The 14,509-nt window shown below is 53.3% G+C and overlaps 7 protein-coding genes across 7 annotated transcripts; 4 read left to right on the forward strand and 3 right to left on the reverse strand.

The window, feature by feature from the left end:
* Window positions 1-1,458: 1,458 nt before the first annotated feature.
* On the reverse strand, window positions 1,459-1,955 carry PHYSODRAFT_323477 (hypothetical protein; the record flags this gene model as incomplete). The annotated part of the gene is made up of 2 exons (XM_009519002.1): window positions 1,459-1,497; window positions 1,533-1,955. 2 exons carry the CDS (start codon window positions 1,953-1,955, stop codon window positions 1,459-1,461), a joined length of 462 nt encoding a protein of 153 aa, XP_009517297.1.
* A 3,132-nt stretch (window positions 1,956-5,087) lies between these two features.
* On the reverse strand, window positions 5,088-5,429 carry PHYSODRAFT_323478 (hypothetical protein; the record flags this gene model as incomplete). Its single annotated transcript, XM_009519003.1, has 1 exon — window positions 5,088-5,429. One exon carries the CDS (start codon window positions 5,427-5,429, stop codon window positions 5,088-5,090), a length of 342 nt encoding a protein of 113 aa, XP_009517298.1.
* Window positions 5,430-5,658: 229 nt separating this feature from the next.
* On the forward strand, window positions 5,659-6,585 carry PHYSODRAFT_323479 (hypothetical protein; the record flags this gene model as incomplete). The annotated part of the gene is made up of 3 exons (XM_009519004.1): window positions 5,659-5,686; window positions 5,761-5,823; window positions 5,900-6,585. 3 exons carry the CDS (start codon window positions 5,659-5,661, stop codon window positions 6,583-6,585), a joined length of 777 nt encoding a protein of 258 aa, XP_009517299.1.
* Window positions 6,586-7,303: 718 nt separating this feature from the next.
* PHYSODRAFT_474316 (hypothetical protein) lies at window positions 7,304-8,098 on the forward strand (the record flags this gene model as incomplete). The annotated part of the gene is made up of 1 exon (XM_009519005.1): window positions 7,304-8,098. One exon carries the CDS (start codon window positions 7,304-7,306, stop codon window positions 8,096-8,098), a length of 795 nt encoding a protein of 264 aa, XP_009517300.1.
* Window positions 8,099-8,901: 803 nt separating this feature from the next.
* PHYSODRAFT_323480 (hypothetical protein) lies at window positions 8,902-9,501 on the forward strand (the record flags this gene model as incomplete). The annotated part of the gene is made up of 1 exon (XM_009519006.1): window positions 8,902-9,501. The coding sequence occupies one exon, from the start codon at window positions 8,902-8,904 to the stop codon at window positions 9,499-9,501; it is 600 nt and encodes a 199-aa protein (XP_009517301.1).
* A 1,026-nt stretch (window positions 9,502-10,527) lies between these two features.
* Window positions 10,528-11,565, reverse strand: PHYSODRAFT_469105 (hypothetical protein; the record flags this gene model as incomplete). The annotated part of the gene is made up of 1 exon (XM_009519007.1): window positions 10,528-11,565. The coding sequence occupies one exon, from the start codon at window positions 11,563-11,565 to the stop codon at window positions 10,528-10,530; it is 1,038 nt and encodes a 345-aa protein (XP_009517302.1).
* An 808-nt stretch (window positions 11,566-12,373) lies between these two features.
* Window positions 12,374-14,341, forward strand: PHYSODRAFT_294939 (hypothetical protein; the record flags this gene model as incomplete). The annotated part of the gene is made up of 2 exons (XM_009519008.1): window positions 12,374-13,998; window positions 14,224-14,341. The coding sequence occupies 2 exons, from the start codon at window positions 12,374-12,376 to the stop codon at window positions 14,339-14,341; spliced, it is 1,743 nt and encodes a 580-aa protein (XP_009517303.1).
* Between the last annotated feature and the right edge of the window lie 168 nt (window positions 14,342-14,509).

The raw sequence follows: 14,509 nt of genomic DNA on the forward strand, positions 1-14,509 counted from the left end.
TCTGCATCGTAGGCGCAAGAGACTAGACTAGTTGACTAGTTACGGAGTGGGCGACGGCTGTGGATGCGGCCTCAAACCCGAGTGCCCCAAGCTCTCTCATCTTCCAATTCGCCTTCTCCGCCACACTCGGCCACCAACCAACCCCAAATCAACCCACCGAATCGCACGTTCATCTCTGACATGCACTCCAAGATCGTTGCCCTGTTCAGCCTGTGTGCCGCTGCCTCCATCCTGCAGGCGGCTGACGCTGGCGCTTCTCCTGTGGGCGTCTCGCCGCGCCGCCACCTCGGCTCCAGGGAGGACTACGGACACCACCCGCGCCACCACGACCATGACCATGACCACGACCACGACCACGGGAAGAATCACCGCCACCACGATGACAAGCACCCGTCGCACTACTATTACCGTCGCCGTCTCGAAGACGCCAAGGCCACCGAGTCCAAGGACTACAAGGACGACCATGGCAAGGACGACTACGACTACGGCAAGGACCGCAAGGATCGCAAGGACGGCTACGAGCACAAGCGGTACGGCGGTCACGACGGCTATGACGATGACTACAAGGGATACGGCTACAAGAGCTACGGCGGAGACCGCGATGAGGTCGCCACGACAAAGACGACTACAGCTACGGCAAGGCCTACTACGGCAAGGCCTACTACGGCAAGGACGACTACGGCAAGGACGACTACAGCTACGGCAAGGACGTCTATGGATACGACGGATACAAGTACGGCTCCAGCTACTACCCGGACTACTACTCGTCGTACGGATACAGCTACTACCCGGACTACTACTCGTCCTACGGCGGCGGTGACTTTGGCTACGGCTATGGTGACAACTACCCCGGTAACTTCGGCTATGCTAGCTACGGCTATGGCTACCCTGGTTACCCTGGTTACCCTGGCTACCCTGGCTACGGCTACGGCTATGAGTCCGCGACGACGGACGGTGCTGAGGCTGGCCAGAAGGAGTCCGCCACGGCGCCTGCTACCGCTACGGACGTTGCGTCCAACAAGTCGGCGGAGAAGGAGGACAAGACGCCGCCCAAGGAGAAGGAGACCACCAAGTCCGGCGCCACGGACAAGGCCAAGGGCAAGTAAGTGGAGTGAAGTGAAGTGAAGTGAAGTGAAGTGAAGTGGAGAAGGCCGCTCGCTGGCGATGATGAAAAGTAGACGAGGGGCGTTCGTTGGTCATGGAGCAGCTAGCCCACGGAACCTGTAGTTCTGTAGAGTAACATGCGTGTAGTAGCGTCGATAAAAAAACTGGCGGTGGTAGCAATACGACGTCAATGGTTGTCAACTTTCTCGCTGTACTCAGTTTGCTCGTCCGATGCGCTAAACCGTTTCGAACTCGAATGGTGACTTAGTAGAACCTGTGGAGACGTTTGGCGTTTGGCACGCCCGATTTGGATGACCCTTACTTAAGTATACCGAACACGCTTCGCTTTGCTACCTAGTCGTCCTTGCCGTAGTAGTCCTTGCCGTAGTAGGCCTTGTCGTAGCTGTAGTCGTCTTTGTCGTGGCGACCTCATCGCAGTCTCCGCCGTAGCTCTTGTAGCCGTATCCCTTGTCATCGTCATAGTCGTCGTGACCGCCGTACCGCTTGTGCTCGTAGCCGTCCTTGCGATCCTTGCGGTCCTTGCCGTAGTCGTAGTCGTCCTTGCCATGGTCGTCCTTGTAGTCCTTGGACTCGGTGGCCTTGGCGTCTTCGAGACGGCGACGGTAATAGTAGTGCGACGGGTGCTTGTCATCGTGGTGGCGGTGATTCTTCCCGTGGTCGTGGTCGTGGTCATGGTCATGGTCGTGGTGGCGCGGGTGGTGTCCGTAGTCCTCCCTGGAGCCGAGGTGGCGGCGCGGCGAGACGCCCACAGGAGAAGCGCCAGCGTCAGCCGCCTGCAGGATGGAGGCAGCGGCACACAGGCTGAACAGGGCAACGATCTTGGAGTGCATGTCAGAGATGAACGTGCGATTCGGTGGGTTGATTTGGGGTTGGTTGGTGGCCGAGTGTGGCGGAGAAGGCGAATTGGAAGATGAGAGAGCTTGGGGCACTCGGGTTTGAGGCCGCATCCACAGCCGTCGCCCACTCCGTAACTAGTCAACTAGTCTAGTCTCTCGCGCCTACGATGCAGACGTACCATCAATCTAGCTGAAGCTGTCACTATCCGGCCAACAAGCAATGCCAGTACACTGCCGGCGAGGCGTCTGGGCCGTAGCGCTTCTCCAATATGGCCAGCATCATGTCCATCCAGGCCAAAGTTAGTGGTCGTTTCATTGTTGAGAGTGTTGATAGCTGCTTCTCAGCAGGCAGCGCCATCGGTCGGCCATGCACCGACAACCCGAAAAACAAAAACAAAAAACAAAAACAAAAATCCAAGCTGCGTTTGGTACGGCTGCAAAGGCTATCGAGTGTCAAATGAGACTACCGGTAGCAAAGCGAAGCGTGTTCGGTAAACAAAGCCGTGCTTTGCACGGGGAAGCTCTGGATTTTCGAGTCTTTTTCCATTTTTTATTTACATGTGTTTTGCTTTGCAGACTTTTGGTACTTCGGACTGTAACTTGTACGACTTATCGAGTGATAAATCGTACTCCAGTACGAATTGCTGAAGTCGTGGATGGTCAATCAGCACTAAGTAGTGAGCATACGCCATCTCCTGCATGATTTAGCACATCCAGCACCTTTTGGCAATTTTAGAAAGTCGAACCAAACCGGGTTCGAGACTCGACTTAGCAACTCGCATTCAAGGCCACTATGATTTACCGCTAAGTGCGAACACTAAGTAGTGCACTACATACTGGATGCAAAGCACAATACTTGGGCTGTCTACAGGGCCGCTCGCTTGATATCGGTCGTGATGTTTTGATGAACGTTTACAGATACAGTATTGCCCCACTTGTGTTATTCACTAAACTTCGTCTTCAATATATTTAATAAAGTAAAAGGGATTGTAGGTTTCATCAAGCGCACGTACAGTTGGCGTTTGTAGTAGGTGGCGGCTTTCTTGATCGACGTCTTTGGCAAAGACTCTTTGCTCAATGAAGCCACCCAGTTTCGCCGGTTGTGCCTTGTCGATCGTTTAGATTGCTCGTAGGTGATCCTCTTTCCGCGCAAACTGATTATCATGCGGTGTTTGAGGTGTAAACCACTCACTACCAATAGGAAACCGGAGAGCACGCCAAGCAAGGTATCATTAAACATGGTATTGAGTTGACATGGTGTTCCGCTGAGTTTCGACTCGTCAATCTTAATATTTAAAGGGTTAACGCGAGACTCTGATTTGTTTAACACAATGATATAAAACATGATCATGGTTATTTTTAATCTATTGGAAGGGTGGGGGGCGTCGGCCTGTATAGTACAGGTTGTAATGAAGGCTCCACTGCAGCGTGTTCATTTACAATACAACTCATCAGAGCAACGCGATTGAGATCCTCCAATACTAGTCATTGGGCGAAAGCCCCATGATGGCGAGCTTACTTGCAGTGTTTCCGGCGTCCTTGCCGCTCAAATATTTACATGAGGGCACGCTAGCAAAGTATATATTGGTGTGCTGATGAGGCATTCATCTCACTTATATCACGTTCTGCTATTTGCTTCCACAGTTTAGCAAAGATCCTGCTACGGTTTCCGAATACGGTAGCTTCGTTTCCTTTGGTAAGTATACCTCTAGTATTTAATACTCTGGTATGTGATATTACAGGTACATATGGTTGTTGCTCGAGTGAGTGACCATCATTAGGGGGAGTCGAACTTGGCAAAAAACGTGCTGATTTTTAGGGCGATTTGATGTTGATTATTTCGGCGAAATCTTGTTGATTTTCAAAATCAACTACCTCCGGAGGTGGTTGATTTGAAAATCATCATGATGATTTCGAACTTCAAGAGGTACCGCTTGCTGTTCCCTCCTCGACCTCTGATACAATTTCAGCTGTTTTTGAAGTCCCTCCTCAACTAGAAATTGTTGTGTATGTGTTTAGGCAAGTTTTCACACGAATCCTCTCCAAATAAACATGTTCACTATCACTATAAACAAGTTTTAGATGTTAACTCGCGGTGGTGGAGACGTTGTGAGCTGCTGGACAGTGTTACGTTGGAGTCGGCCATTGCTAGGTATAAAGCTGAATATAAGAAGATGTATATGCACTAAGCAAGAGCCTGCGCGTGCTGGCGAAAAAGGAGGTGGTAATTTGCTGTTTTCACCAACACTGAGAGTGAGTACCCTACATTGATTTGTTGATTTTGGGGGCAGAACGTTGCTGATTATTCGGCCCCGGATGATATTTTTGTCGCCATATTTAAGGTTCGACTCCCCCTATTATGTTCGATGTGTATTGAGGCACAAGCAACATTCCGTTTTGTCGTGAAATGATTGCGTCGGTTTAACGCAAACATAAATCTATTATGGTGCTATCATTTCAAAATTGGTAGCACCCAACAACTCTGGATTAAAATCCAGAGAACTTATTGTGGGAACCGATTAGATTGTCTAATTGGAATATAAATCGGTTGGTTAAGCAGATGAGTAAGCTTAATCGGGTCGGATTTACTAAATCCGACCTCCTAATTAGATCGACAGCCTAAGCTTTGCACTCTGATTTGACAGAGCAGTCTGTTGTGCCTGCAACGCCATGTGGCAAGCTGATTTAGCTGCTCAGTGGCTTACAAAGCTCTGGACGACTGATTTGCATGCTAATCAGCCGAATGTCCGACACCCACTCGGCATTCGGCGGCGGATTTAAGGTAAAACCGACAAACGCTAATGCTGACGAGAAATGACAGCGCAAATATATGGCTTCACAACTTGATAAATAGATAGCAGTACACGTCGACTGCTCACAGAGAAGCTATTGCTCGTTAGTAGGAGCGCGAAACAGTCAGCTCGTGGTGGTAAGTGGTCGTTCCGCGTATTGCTGGCGGGTAATGAGGCAACCCTATTTTACTAACGCTACACTGATTTATACCCTTACCAATGACATATGCAATTATAAGGATCCCCGATTTAGTACCAGTCAAATCTCTCATGAACGCTGCTTTATCAGCTAATCCGCTCGGACAATCTAATCGGTTTCCACAATAAGTAAGGGTCATCCAAATCGGGCGTGCCAAACGCCAAAGGTCAGGCGGAAATCGTAACAGCGATTCTTCCTCAGTGGACGGTGGCGGTTAGACTCCAGGATAGTACGCAGGTAACGATCTCCATGTGTCTCCCGGACTTCCTGACGCTTCTTCCTCATTTCTTCTCGAGCTTCTTTTGGGTCCGCGTCGAACAAGTCGAAGAACTTGCACTGCTCTAGGACGATGGGTTTGCTGGCAGAAGAAGGCGGGGGACACGAGGGATACTGCTCCACTAGGTCCTTCGACGTCAACGTTGTGCCAGTTCGAGCCAAAGCGGTGGTGAATGCCGCTCCAACGTCACCCCCGCCCATCGTTTGGTTTGGTTGCTTCGGCTCAAGCCTGGTACTTGTGCGTTTCAGGGCGAATTGCAAAGTGAGCACGCGGAAAACAAGCTGTTGATTAGCTGAAGTGGACATGGCTCACCAGCAATCACTCTGATCTTGAATCGTCTTCTTTCAATTCATGGTTGAATCGCGATTCTGAATTGCACAAGGAGAAGTTGAAGTTGAAGTGCGCATTTTGCGGATACCGCAGCGGAGCATGGGGCGGCGAGCACGCGAAGAGAGCGGTGCGTTTCCTCTGCTTGTGGCGCTTCCTGGCCCTCTGCACAGTGTACACGGCGACTCAACGACCGTTCTGCAGCAGGAGACAGCGTCGACATCGAGCGCCGTCGCCGCAACAAGCAACTGAAGCTGCTGCGCGACGGTCAGAGCGTGAGAGCCCAACTGCCATCTGGATGGGGAACTAACGTCAACGTCAACGCCGCCTGCCGCCTGCACAGATGAGGGCTGCAGTGGCGTCGACTGGAGCTGGAGGACGTTCCTGCAGAAGCTGCACTTCTTCCTGGACAACGAGACGGAGGGGGATTCGCTCGCGTGGCTTGAGGACGGCGTCCACTTCGTCGTCCACCAGACGAGTGAGGCGCCGCTCGAGACGTGGCTGGGGCTGAGGGTCTGCTCGCTTCACCAGGTGCTGGAGGCGCTCAACTTCCAGTGCAGAGAGGAACTTCGCTGGGAGTACGTCATCTACCACCACGACTGCTTCGTCCGGGGTAATCCACTAAAGATCAAGGAGATGCTGCAGCCAGACACCTCGGCGGTATCTAGTAAGGCAGGGGGTATGACGATGCCCAACGTCACTTACAGCTCGACACTGAAGCCGCTGGAGGTTCGATTGAGTCTGTCGGACTCCCACTCGCAGTCTTGGGAAGTCATGATCGCACCGAGTGTCCTGCCCCACCCCAACTTCGACGTCCCGGAAGCTTTCAAAGTTGAAGAGAGTTTTGGTGCCGGAAACAGCGCCGACGAGACCTCGTGGGACGACGTGTTTGACTACTCCGATGAGTGGAGCGACCACGACCTCAGCTCGCCGATGTGGTGGTCCCAGCGCAGCGACTTCTCCAGCATCTGCACGGATGACCTGTCGGACATGGACACACTCTCTCAGCTCAGCACGTACTTCGGCTGACGTAGGGGGTTATTTCATCGCGATGACTACAGCGATCTAGGAAAAGTGTCGCTATACGGACGATTAGGTTGCGTTCCTGCACCAAGACGAGGTATATTTTGGTCAATTGACCACCAACGCCAAGACACCCTACGCGAGTATTTTTATCAGAGAGCTTCTGCTCTCAGGTGGGATGCACTTAGGCGCAATCGGAAGCCTTTAGCACTCGCGACATTTTCATTTGATTCTCAGGCATTTATTTACTCGCAGGCATTCATAATGATGGAGACGAATTTCCAACGCCGAAGGGTGGGGCATGCTGGAAAGGTTGACGGTGTTGGGGTTACGCAGGGTAGTTTGAGCCCCAAGGGAACTATCAAGAAGATGAAGCAAAATCGCAAGACAAAGGAGCGTCAAGCCCAGGAGATGTGCAATCTGAACGTTCAAATCGGCCGACTCGAAGACCGAGATACTCAGCAACAAGCTTTTGCAACGCTCATGTAAGAAATCTAACAACTTCGCAAGTAGATGAGTGTGATAGTTTTTAACTGCATCAGTTCATGCTCTAGTGAAACTTTTCAGGCACTTGAGTCGAGTTTGGTGAAGGAAGTGTATGCTCTGATCGAGAAGAATAAGGTAGGTCTTCCGTAAGTTGTTGCCTAGTCAGTCGGTAAAAACGTTCAACTAACATTACGGTGGCGTAATGTCCTAGAAACCTGGTCGCTCGTCAACCCGACGTATGCTGGTCTTGCTCATCGCAGCTCTTTGCAGATGCCACCCAGTGCAAACAGCCAAGCTGTTGCCGCGAATTTTATCCTACACATGCCTTCGCCTCCGTGACGGCCACGCCAAGACGACCGATGCCTGCGTGGTACTAGTATCCGCGCTTGCGTTGTACGTTGTGCCATGCCCTGTTGTAACACTCCCTAGTGGCCAGCCCGGCGCATCACCCTGCAAGCAGCGCGGGGATAGCAGCATTCAACAGACGTTCGAAGCGATCGCTGCTGTCTTTGCTAGAGAAGCTAATGCGGTTGGTGAAGCTGCCACGAGATGCCTCTGTGGTCTGCTCCACCCTGTTGCTTTTGACGGAGTATCAGTGCCAGGACCAAGTACAGTTCTAGCTCACGCCACACGCATCCATCCGTTCTTCAAGAATCTCCTAGCTGATACTGTTGACAAGCTAGATGGTAGTACGATGTTTGCCACGTTTTCGCCTCTGTTCCTTGTGCTGCAGTCCGCATGTCAGCTCGCTCGTGAGGCCCACGAGAAAGCCTCTTTCGTTCAATTGGGTGGCTACTTCGCTCCGCATATCGCATCGATATACGAAGCCATCGAGGACTCCTTCCAGTGCGGACCTCGTGAGGATTGGATGCTACGAAAGCGCGGCATGGAACTATTGACGATGCTGCTAGATATATTCGCACTGCAGGACGCTGCTTGGTGTGTGGCAGTTGACGTGGCAAAAGAGTACTTTCAATCGCAGTTGGTACGTTCCCTGCATGACTTGGATGTCCAAATCCTAGACTCGGCTTAACTGTTGGTGGTGTTCTTGTTCAGGAACGACTGAGGATTCTCGTCTTAGCTGGCCGGCATGATTCTGTATCAGTGGTTCGTGAGGCTGCTATCCCTGCAGCTATGGCATTCGAACACTTGGAGAAATTATTCCCACAAGCAACCAGTGGTGGGCGTCCCAACACCGGTGCTTACTATGATTTCGTGCCACCAAATCCTCCGAGCTACGCGTTTAGTGGCAAACGGTGGGCGCGACCTACGGCGGCTAATGCTCCAGATGCTCATAAACCTGCTGTGGATGATAGCGCGGACGAACTTCGTGCTGAATTGGTAGCGGATGAAAGTACACCAAGCTTCGGTGATTCTGTGGCGGGAGACGAAGCCTTGCCATCGCACGAAAACCCTTCCGATACAGATGACCCAGTGCGAGGTCCCAACACCACTGCGCATGGGAGAATTGCCCGCAGTCACGCAGCCCATAAATCAACTAGAGATCCAGGGGCAGATTTCGAAACTGCATTTGAAGCATTGTCACGGCCTGAGGATCGAATTCAAGACGATGAGATCTTTACCGACCAGCTCATGGATCATGCTGCTCCAGAACACGGTGATGAAGCAGAAAACCTAAGCCCAGAAAATGATAAGTACAAGAGTAAGAATGGTGTAGAGCAACCAGCTAAAGTGCAACGCAGAAGCTCGAATCTGCATCGAGTCGCGTTGGCAGCAGCAAAAGTTGACACACCTACGAGGTCAGTCACCTCGGCAGCAGGAGCATTGCAAGCCGTCGCAACTTTGAAACAGTTTGCAGCGAAGCAAAAAGCGCAGATGCGAGCGAGACGCACCCAGCACCAAGACGTCCCTCAGATATCCCTTCCAAAGCGCCGATCGCTCCAAACCATCAAGCCGTCCGTAGATGATGAGGGCGACAGCCAACCACTAACCAGCCACAACAGCACCATGATCCCAAGTGATAGCAAGGGCAACGACGACGACCGTGATAGCAACCTCGAGCTTACTCGCGCTGAGGCCGCATTGGAAGCGGCGCAATGTGATGAGTTCGAGTTGGCATTTCGCCTCTGTATAGTCGAAGACGACTTGGAGTTACTACGACGTACAATGACGATCGTCGGGACTCCTTGCATGGCGACACTATCAAACGTGGCGCGCAATGCGTTGTGCACTGCGTTCTTATCGCTCCTAGATGGCGATACTCGCGAGGGCGCCGAAGACTCATCCGATGTATGGCTGGCATTGCAGTGGCTGCAGCATTGGGCAGCAGACGTCAAACAAAGCGATCGACGGCAGTTCGACCAACTCGATGCTCGGGTAGCGCAGGCGCTACTTGCAAAGCTCCACGAGATGTCTACATTATCGTCGAAGTCGGCGCTCGCAGCAGCGCACGTGCTGTTTCTGCTCGGCGAATGAGCGGCTCTGGTCTGCTTTGTGTGGAGAGCCGTAGTTCCCTGCAGGCGTTTATCATCTTTAAACGTCAAAGAACGATTATGTATTGAGCGGAGATCGAGAGCTATTGTGATTTTGGCAAATCAAGGCCTCATATATCCGATATATCGGGTCCGATTTGTTAAAGTGGTCCGATTTGATGGGATCGCCATTCCGATTTGTTAGCAGCTACCCGAATTGCCGCTTTAATGTTGCAATTCTGAGGGGCAGTGATTATCTCCATGCACCCCCGATTGTAGTGGATTTGCCACAGCTGACCTCGCCTTTTACGGAAGAGTAGTGCCATGGCAACATACACCGCGTCGATTCTTTCAGCTAAGAAAGCAGAACGAACAAGTAAACAACCCGCTCGCTGCGCTGTCACCTAAGCTATCTCTGCACCTACTAGTTAGAGTAGATGGACATTGAACAGTGTAGAGCATGCTTTATTTGACTTCACTATGTATTTCACCTGCTTTGAATGTTCGATCCCTATTTCAGACCCCATACAGCTCCAATTTATATAAACGGGGTCCGATATAAAGTTGTAAATGAGAGGGCAAAATCCCTGCAAGCCACAATACTGATATATTCATCATAGACGGGGATTTGAGTATTGGGGGTCGGGGTATAGAGAATTAGTATGCAACCCTATGAATTGATAGTAGTTATTAGAGGTGATCAGTTATTGCCGTCCCTCTAAGGCGCCACCATCTGTAAATTGTATTGGTTCAACTTCCAGTGTTGATGTTGAGCTGCATTGTAGTCGTAACGAAGTACTGTGCCTTCGTTTCTCCGGTTAAAATCTTTCTCTTGCATCTACTGTAACTTGAATTGCGATCGAAGGCAGCGAGGATCTCGGCAAACAAGCGAACCTGCTGTGTGACGGCAGATGCCAACTTATGCCGAACGAGCAAGTTGGTCAAGCGGCTTGCAGGTAAATTGCGTACTCTGACCGAACCAGGCAGTCGTGTTGATGAGCAAAATATGCAGTAAGTATTCCATCTAACCTTACACAGAGTTCTTGCGCTGGAAGCTCGCGTTCGAGTTGTCAGGGTCCGATCGGTCGCCACTCAGGCTTTCGTCCTCTGTCATGCCCACCTGCACCGAGTTGAGCGGAGCCGCCTGGGCAGGCAGCGCATCGCTCGAGTGGAGCGGCACCGCGCCGTCGTTGGCGTCACTGGAGACGTCAACTCCGTAGAAGTCGTAGATGGTCTTGACCGTGACCTCCGAGTCCTTGCTGTTGATGTCCTTGTGGTAGGCCTCGAGCACGAGCCAGAAGAGCGGCACGATGTACAGCGCCGAGAACACGTCGAGAGTGTAGTGCTTGCGCGAGGCCACAATGAGGAACGCAATGATGATCTGCACGCACACCATGATCGTGATGCCGTACTTGTTGGGCCAGTACTTCCAGATCGTCAGGATGAGCGACACAGTGTAGATGGTGTGCGAGCTGAACATGAGGTCACCGCAGCCGGTGAGCGAGTCGAGACGCGTGAACAGCTCGCCTATCGTCGGCGGGTTGAAGTCCGGGTTGGGGATGACGCAGGGCACCGGGTCGTCCGGGTTCGCGGCCAAGCACGTCTCGTTGAACTTGAGCTCACAGTGGTCGGCGGGGGACGGCAGCGCCGTCACGAGGAACGAGATGCAGCGGAAGACCAGGCAGATGCTCAGCTGCAGCAGGCAGCGCTTGAGCACGATGACGAGGTAGCGCGGGCGGCCGGGCTCCTGGCGGAAGAGCGGGATCGTCAGCACCAGGACGATGGCTGGGCCGAAGACAGCCGCGAACACCAGGATGTCCGAGATGGAGGCGGCGAAGCCCGTGAGCTCCGACATGAGCTCGTAGCCGAGGTCATGCAGCGTGAAGCGCTGCTCCACCGTGAGGTAGTTGCCCTGGATGTAGTAGGCCAGGTTGTGGAAGATGGCGTGGACGTACTGCATGATGACGCAGGGCAGGATAATCTTCCACTCCTGCTTGAGCAGCTGGATCTCGATCTTCACATAGTTAATGAAGCTCTCCTTGTCGCGGAGCTGCCAGACCCTGCCCATGGTGGACCGCCGAGTCGGAAGAGGAGAAGGAAGCGCTGGTGCTGCTTGACTGGGAATGGGGTAGCGTAGCGAGTGCTGCGCTGGGATCAGACGGAACTGTACATAAGAGAGAAGAGGTCGGCGGAAGCGGTGAGTGTCGGAGGCGAGCGTTTTGCTGGGGGCTTTCAGGGGCGAGCAAACACGAACGTACCTCGGCACTGTGCGCTGCGTGCTGGCCGATTATCGAGTGGAGAGCCCCGGGAGTCTCGCAGTCGCGCTTGGCCTCCTCTTCTGTGTGTGGAACGGCGACGTCCGCGGTTGGCCTGCTGTTGTGTTGTGAGTGCTCGGTCAAAGACGGGCACGGTTGATTGCGGCCTAATTACAATGACTTCAAACATTTAATAGTGGGATGAAATGATAGTACCGACGTCCTATTTGTTGCATCTATCTTTGTCCTGTGCTATTTTTATCCCCCAGTGAATCCGATGGGGGCGATATATAGAGGGAAATAGTGATTGCGCACTCGGGCGATCAGTTGGAGCAGATGACAACCAACGTCGCAGTCGTCCTTCGCAGCACGGCAAACCTTCACTTCACTTTGCTCGACTCGAGGTTGCGCCCGGTGGATACCTGCACCTGCGGCCTGCACGAGCGTCGCTCTCGGGGAGCCATGTCGCTGCTTGAGGTTGGTCTCCACCGAGTCCACTCCAGTCGAAACGCTCTCGGCCCTCGGAGCCTAATGATAGCGCTGGGTCGGTTTCGAGCGAGCAGAGCGCTAGCGGCTGGATTTTCCTCCGCCATGGAGCTACTGCAGCGGCCGTGAGACTCCATGAAGCGACTGAGCAGTTCTTCGCCGCAGGGTGTCGCCGAACAGGAGCGGGGCGCGCACCTCCAGCTCGCGCAGCGCCACCGGAAGATCGTCGCCGGCAGCTTCAAGGGCCGCAAGGCGCTCGAGCCCGAGTTCTCCACGCCTGGCGTCGTGGGCAAGCTCGCGCTGAGCTTTACGACCACTGGGCCGCTGGCCAAGCACACCCGGATCACGTGCCAACTGCCCGACCACGGGTGGACGCTGCCCACAGGTTCATCGCCCAATGTCGTGCTACAACTGCCGTCCCCGAATGAGCACGCGACCACTGCGGCGCTGCCCCAAGTTAAGATGACGTGGAGTGCTCCGACCCGGACGATGGAGTTTACGTTGCTGAACGAGAGTGTGATCCCTGCAGATACGCCTCTGGTGTTGGTGGTGTCTGGTGTGGGCACTCCAGAGAAAGCGACGCCGCAAGGCGAAGCCATTGTCACGACTTTCGAGAAGCTGGTGGTCAGGAATACCGTACCGACGTCCACGCGTGGCGGACAGATCATCGATGGACCAGCTGCGTTTACACTACCGAAGATCATGCCTGGGTCGATTGGTGGGGCGAAACGCTGGAGCCCGTTTAATTGTTGCCCTGGGGCAGTCTCTGCTGTCACGCTAGCGTTCACTGTCAATGGCAAGATCCCTCAAGGTGGAAAGTTGCTGGTGGAGCTGCCGCCGAACGGATGGGATATGGACGGACAGCCCAAAGTGCTGCTTCGCACTCCGGTGTATCATAACAAAGCGATCTCGGCGGCGTGGGACTGCAATCAGCACGCGCTGGAGATATATCTGGGTTCTGACGGAACATCAATTCCCACGAAGACGAACGTCATATTGACGATCGCTGACGTGAAGAACCCGAAGAAAGAGACGACGTTATCAACTCTAGCCAACGCAGCCAATGAGATGTCGGCCGCTGCACGTCTTACGACGCTCTCGGCAAGTGGTGGAGTAATCGATGGCCCCAGTCGAGTCGAAGTGGCCCGCATTAGCAAACTCCGAGAGCAAGATTTTGAAGTTCTCACCAAAGTTCTTGACACAGATGCAGCGGAAAACCCAGCCAGCGAGGAGGACATCGCTATTGCCACCGTTCCAGATATTTTGCGTCGGGCAGGTCTTACTCTCTCAAACGAGTTGTACCAGTCTCTCGTGGTGCCGTGCTTTCCCGTGCGCGACGCTCTCCCCAGCATTGACCAAAAGAACAACGAGCCCGCGTCTTCTGACACCGCTCGTTCAACTGCTTCGGATGCCACACCGAATGCACCAGCCGTTGACCGTCTTTCGCGAGAAGAGCTGCTTAATGTGTTTGCTCTAGTGTACGCTCCTGCGTACAAGTGCGGCCAGCAGCTTCGTTTGGCGTGTGGTCGAGGACACGTGGATCTTGTGCGAGAGTGGATAAGTCGCGGCTGCAATCCAAACGCCGGGGATGCTTCTGGCTGGTCCTCCCTGCATTACGCCGCGGACTACGGCCAGCTCGAGGTGCTGAACTTGCTAGTCGAGATGGCATCCCCGCAACCAGAAGCTGACGGCACTGATGCTTCCGAGGCCATGACACTGGAGATCGACGCCCGCGACAGCCACGGCTGGACTCCGCTCATGTGTGCAGCTGCTAACGGCCACGTCGACGTCGTCGAGAGGCTGTTAGCACTCGGCGCAAGTGTCTCATCGACCAGTACCGAGCAACGCTCCGCTCTCCATTGGACTGCTATTCGAGGCATGCCCACCGCAGTCTCTGCGTTGCTAGCCGCTGGAGCAGACGTGAACCTCGTGGACCGCTGCGGCTGGACGCCGCTGCACTGCGCAATGCTGCACGGCAACTCGAGCTGCTCCACCATTCTCATCGAGAAGGGAGCAGACCAAGCGGTGAAGGACAAACTGGACTACACACCCCAGTTCTACGGCGACGCAGCATTCCTACCCCACAATACAGGCACCACGTAAGAGCCCACTTCATGCGTGTCCGTCTTGTCTTTGCTGCCTTTGACATGCTTCTCTCTCATTGGCTGAATATATGTCCATGTTTGCTCAATCAATTGAAACACCGGTAATTACGTATACCCTTTGATATCGCATTTGCCTGGAACATGGTGTGTTGATCAAATCACCTGT

The sequence above is a fragment of the Phytophthora sojae genome, assembly GCF_000149755.1.
Source record: "Phytophthora sojae unplaced genomic scaffold PHYSOscaffold_1, whole genome shotgun sequence".
Lineage (NCBI taxonomy): Eukaryota > Oomycota > Peronosporomycetes > Peronosporales > Peronosporaceae > Phytophthora > Phytophthora sojae.